This window comes from Saccostrea echinata, unplaced genomic scaffold, assembly GCF_033153115.1.
Source record: "Saccostrea echinata isolate AGI-Se365-2 ecotype Australia unplaced genomic scaffold, CSIRO_AGI_Sech_v1 ptg000072l, whole genome shotgun sequence".
In the NCBI taxonomy this organism is placed as follows: Eukaryota; Metazoa; Mollusca; class Bivalvia; order Ostreida; family Ostreidae; genus Saccostrea; species Saccostrea echinata.
The window spans coordinates 1327778-1333070 of record NW_026889821.1 but is presented as its reverse complement, the minus strand read 5'-3'; the positions used below and the strand labels follow the sequence as shown (position 1 = coordinate 1333070).

The following is a 5293-nucleotide window of genomic DNA, read 5'->3' as shown; positions in this document are numbered from 1 at the left end:
TCTGCTAGAAAAAAAAAAATATGCGATTTTTTTCCCCCATAAAATGCTAATAATAAAGAAACATATTGCAATATTTTTTTAATTATATTTTTTGAACGAATTTAACACTTGTCAAACGTATAAACATCGTCTGCGTGTTTAAGTTAATTAATAATTGTATTAAAAATTCAAACAAAGTGAGGAAATTAACTGAAAGATTAGTTTTAATTCATAGGCAAAATTGGATGTGAATTCATGCACACTTTACGAAATATCATTTATATATACAGTGTTTAACTAATTAAATTAAAAAAAAAATGTGAAAAAATACCTTTTGTAAATTTTCTGCAGGTAAAAGCTCCTCTATATGATGTTATCCATGGATGATCACAAAATTTTCAATCTAAATTTAGCTCAAAAATTATCAGACGAAAGAACAATCTGCTTCGGCATTTATACAAATAATCAGCAGCAAAAACAGTTATTATCTTGTGTATATTGTTATTTAGTCAAAACTACATTTTTTTGTATTTTCATAACTAAAAAAAAAAATGTTATTCGAAGGAATACGGGTAATAATCAACGAACTACAAGTATTTATGAAACTATTTATAGCCACGGTAGTTTTCAAGCTATAAATACCCGATATATCAAATGCAGGTTACCTGAAGCTAAAACGAAAGTAGATTCACAATTTGTCTTCGGTAACCCACTGAGGTAATTGCAAGACACAAATTATTTTGAGAAAAAGTGTTCAATCAGTATTACATTGCAAGAAATATTAAATATACATCTATTAGTTTATTGATTTTCTTTGTTGGTCGTTAATAATTTATTAAAATGAATGCATTTGGCAAGGGGCGGAATGTTTCAACTTGAAGTCATTTTTTTTTTTTTTTTATAAATATAAAAATCCTTTCTACTTGAATATAAAATTTATATAAATGTGAAAAAAAAAACCATATTTCAAGCTGATGATGATAGAGTCCACGTTTTCTGGGAGAGAGGATCCAAAGTCATTTTTTATAAGCTTCAGTATATACTTTTCATAAGTCTGCAAATTCCAGGGGGGGGGGTTCCTGCCACCCCACCCCCACCCCCGACCCCCTCTAAATCCGCGCAAGTAGACTCTCCTTTCAAATTACCGAAAGAATATTAATATTCAAATGAATGAAAAGATTTTCTCGGAGGATAAGATAGGAAGGAGCAAAAAATAAGGAGTTGGCGGGATTCACTCCTCCTTTAAATGACATTCAATTAAGACGTAAATTTATTTTAAAGAAATTCCGAAAAATTCCCTTCCACACTCCTATGTGCGACTGATGCACAGTTGATTATGAAAATCGCTGCAAATTACTTAAGTTTATCTGAAGAAGTTTTGAAGACAACAAAGAGTTGTCAAAGGATTTCTTTTCCTTCGAAATACATGTACGTATTTACCATACCTTTGAAGCAGAAGACGATCATTTTGCATTTTATTTTCTTCCTGATGCACATGTGTACATGAAAAAAGCTTTAAATTCGTGAACAATATTATAAAAAAAAAAATGAAAAATTATTTGCATTGATCATTAAATTTTATATTTACCTTTTGAATATGGATAGAACTGTCTGTTTTTTCCCTATCGATGTGTTTTTTTTTTTTTTTTTTTTTTTTTTTTTTTTTTTTAAGAAACAGATACACTGTATGTTTATTTGTGTGTGTGTGTGTGAGAGAGAGAGAGAGAGAGAGAGAGAGAGAGAGAGAGAGAGAGAGAAGATTAATTTTTTGTTCTTCAAAGTTTTTAACTGTGCTTTTGAAGATGTTGATAATGTCATTACATTTTCTGTATCTTTTTTTATTTATAGATAATATTTGTAAGGTTTCATGAGTCTCGAAATCATCAACAAATTTAAAAAAAAAAAAAAAAAAAAAAAAAAAAAAAAAAAAAAAAAAAAAACTTTGCGTGTAAAGTCTCATCTAATATCAACCATAACCTTTAAACTAATTTGTGCATAATGTAATCGGGAAGGGTGTACTCTGAAGTGTTTCATGTGGCTATAATCGTTGTTAATATGTTTCATGAAAACTTCCTCAGGAAATGGAACGCCTAATAACATTTAACGATCAATTTCCTCAAAGACAAACATTCCCATGGAAAACTCAGTGTGATGGAATTTTAACCATGAACTCAATATTACTTTTCTTGTTTATGTTGAAAGTTTCTCTGCAAGTTAATATAAAAAATGAAACTCATTGTGAAGGAAGGTAAAAGAGAATGCTATTTTTAAAACAAAAACTTAATCTTTGAAAAATCAATGTTTTTGTTAAATTCATCAAATCAATGCGTCTGATATTTCTTATAATTTCATACGAAAGACCAAGTCCTTGTTGTGCCGGCTTTATGTTGAATACGAATTTAGGCTTATGTATTGGTAAGTAATATGTTTTTACCTGTACTATGATATTTCCCAAATATACCTTATTTATTACATAAGACAGATGCGCCTGGCATGTAGTATTGTTTTTGAAAAGGGGCAGTCTGCTAAGATAAAAAAAATTGTCAACAACCCTAACTGGGGAAAAATGACGAGCCAAAAAAGGTATTCAAACTTCCAAACTTGGTAAAGGGGGAGAAGGGATGGGTTGGTGTGGTGGTAGATTGCAACTTTATTTCTTAATCAAAGTTTGTCTTACAGATACATTCCCGCATTATTATCATAATGATTTTACAATATTGCAACCAAAAAGGCGGGAGCTTTTCATTTTTCAGCAGTAAAAAAGTTAAACTGGAAAACACGAATAATACTATGTGTCTGTAATACCGCCTATGCAAAGTTGTTAACAATAACAATGTTTAGCAAAGGAAATATTTCGATTTAATCTATATATCATAAACTTGTATGACCATACCCAGAATTAACACTTGTAAGAACAGCTTCTATTTGCTGTAAGAGAAATCTGTGAATAAGATACATGTAAACTCTGTTTTTAATTTCATTAGCATGTCCTTTGGGATATTTTGGTCCTAAATGCAACCGACCATGTCCCTATCCTCAATTTGGAAGATTTTGCCAGAGAAGATGTCTTTGTGAACGAAAGAAATGTAACAAACGTACAGGATGTATCAAAGAAAAATATTCAGGTAAGACAGCCTTAAAAGGTGTATCCCCACAACAAATACATAAAGATTGAAAAATTACTGTTTCTTTCAAAATTATGCTTATTAAGAATAAAAGTTATTTATTTCAGAGGACCTTTTTTATATCCATAGAATATCAACCTTTATTACAGCATATTTTTTCTCCCTTCCCCAACTCCTTTTCTCTCTCAGTCTCTCTCTCTCTCTCTTTTTTTTTTTTTTTTTTTTTTTTTTTTTTTTTTTGCTTGTTTGTGTAAAAGTGAATGTAATGATGGATTGCTAGTACATGTATAGAGACGGACCAACTGTCAGGTCATCTTTAAAAAGTTTTTTTGCCCTCTCCCGACCGACTAGTAAAAAATGGCCCGATCCAAAACGTGTTTAAACCTTCAAGAATTGGTTATTATTATTAATTATTATTATCATTAATTACGGAATTTTCACATCTCTTCAACATAAATTCAAATTTTATTTAAATTCAATTCTATAACATTTTGTAAATGAAAATTAAATGTCTGAGGAGAAAAAATCCCCCAAGCTACCGACCCACTTTTTTTCTAAATCCTGATTCGGGAAAAGCCAACAAACATTGTTTCAAGGATGGCTTGAGCATTTTTTTTTTGTTACAGAATCATTGTTATTTTGAACATGAAGAAAGGTTTATGTCTATGACAAACTGTAAGATACAACTTATTATACAGGGGAAAAGTTTTGTATCAAATAAATGCATACATGTACATCATGTTTAGCAATCTTCTATATTCCAGGTCAATTACAAACAGAGAAACCATTTGTGAAGAAAACAGAATTATTCTCAGCTATAAACAAGAGTAATGCGATGCAAGAGAGTGTCCCAAGAACAGCTAGAAAAGAAGATGACTATGTGCGAAGGGAATCCATTGCACTCTCAAAGGAAGATAGTGCGACACCTATCCGATACACCATTGTCAGTCTTGTGGGTGTATCTGTCCTTCTTATGACGCTGTACATCGCATCCAATACATTTAAAAGACACAGACGACAAGGAAAAGGAATGGACTTAGAAAACAGAGAGAACATTGTCAACAGCCCCAAAGACAAAACAGACAGATTGTGAATATAAACTAAGTGTAGAGTTCGAATTTTATCATGGAGGACTTGTTTTCTTTGTTTTTATGAGCACCGAATTGTTATATTTATCTTTGTTGAAATATTTAAAATTGTATATATTTGTTTCAAAAGTGCAACATAAAAATATTAAACTTTATTCTCTGGACGTTTTATTTCAATCACATGCCTAAACTGATCAAGCATGTGTAAAGTCCATGGTTTCCTGCTCTTATTTACTCCAGGTTGGTGATACGAGTTGATAAAATCCCGTGCTAACGTTAAGAGACCGATTTTTACTTAGCCTCAGTATAAACATAGGTTCCCATTTTACGCTGATAGAATGACTGCTATATCAAAACCCATGTGAAATTTGGAGGAATTTGCATTAGAACTGAATTTAATATCCATGCATTTTATGAATCTAATAAAAAATGTGTACCAAATTTTGTTGAAATAAATAGTGATTCGAGTGTCTGTTTATTGAAAATAATCCCTTATTTCCGTATTTGTTGAATTATTCTGACTTCAAGTTGTATATTTATAAAATTGATGTGAATTCGATTTTCCTGAAAATCTAACCATTTAACAACCTTGGAAATCTTCCAAAGAACGCATGAATTTCTGTCGTATACATTTCTGTGCTTAGTCTGAAAATATTCAATCAGAAATTTCCAATCTTAAGATTTTTATCACTGAAAATAACATATTCTTGTACTCGAGGCAAACTTCAAAGGTGTCTATTGTACATTTATTACCCATTAGAAATATGTTGAATTATACATGTACGCATAAACGATTGCATGTCGTACTAAAATGCCTCTTGCCTTCTTTAATTTTCATCTCAATTTATATTTTATGTCCAAAGCTATTCTGATTTAAGATTTCAGAAACACGAAAGCAACACTTCCAATGTAGAGGAATTTGACAAAAATCATCCTAGTGGATTGAAACATTCATTCCGCGGGACACATTCGAACTAGTTCATAAAAAAGTTAATTTAAAAATCATAAAAACTGCTGTTATACATGTATATTGTAGTTCAAAAATGACTATTATGTTATCTTTTTCAAACAATATACAAGACTTATACCATGTGAAAAGCT

At 30.6% G+C, this 5293-nt stretch overlaps 1 protein-coding gene across 1 annotated transcript; it reads left to right on the top strand.

Moving 5' to 3' along the window:
- Positions 1 to 2153: 2153 nt before the first annotated feature.
- LOC133176275 (uncharacterized) lies at positions 2154 to 4267 on the top strand. Its single transcript, XM_061311418.1, has 4 exons — positions 2154 to 2227; positions 2339 to 2394; positions 2964 to 3104; positions 3869 to 4267. The coding sequence occupies exons 1-4, from the start codon at positions 2172 to 2174 to the stop codon at positions 4195 to 4197; spliced, it is 582 nt and encodes a 193-aa protein (XP_061167402.1). The 5' UTR covers positions 2154 to 2171; the 3' UTR covers positions 4198 to 4267.
- Positions 4268 to 5293: the final 1026 nt, after the last annotated feature.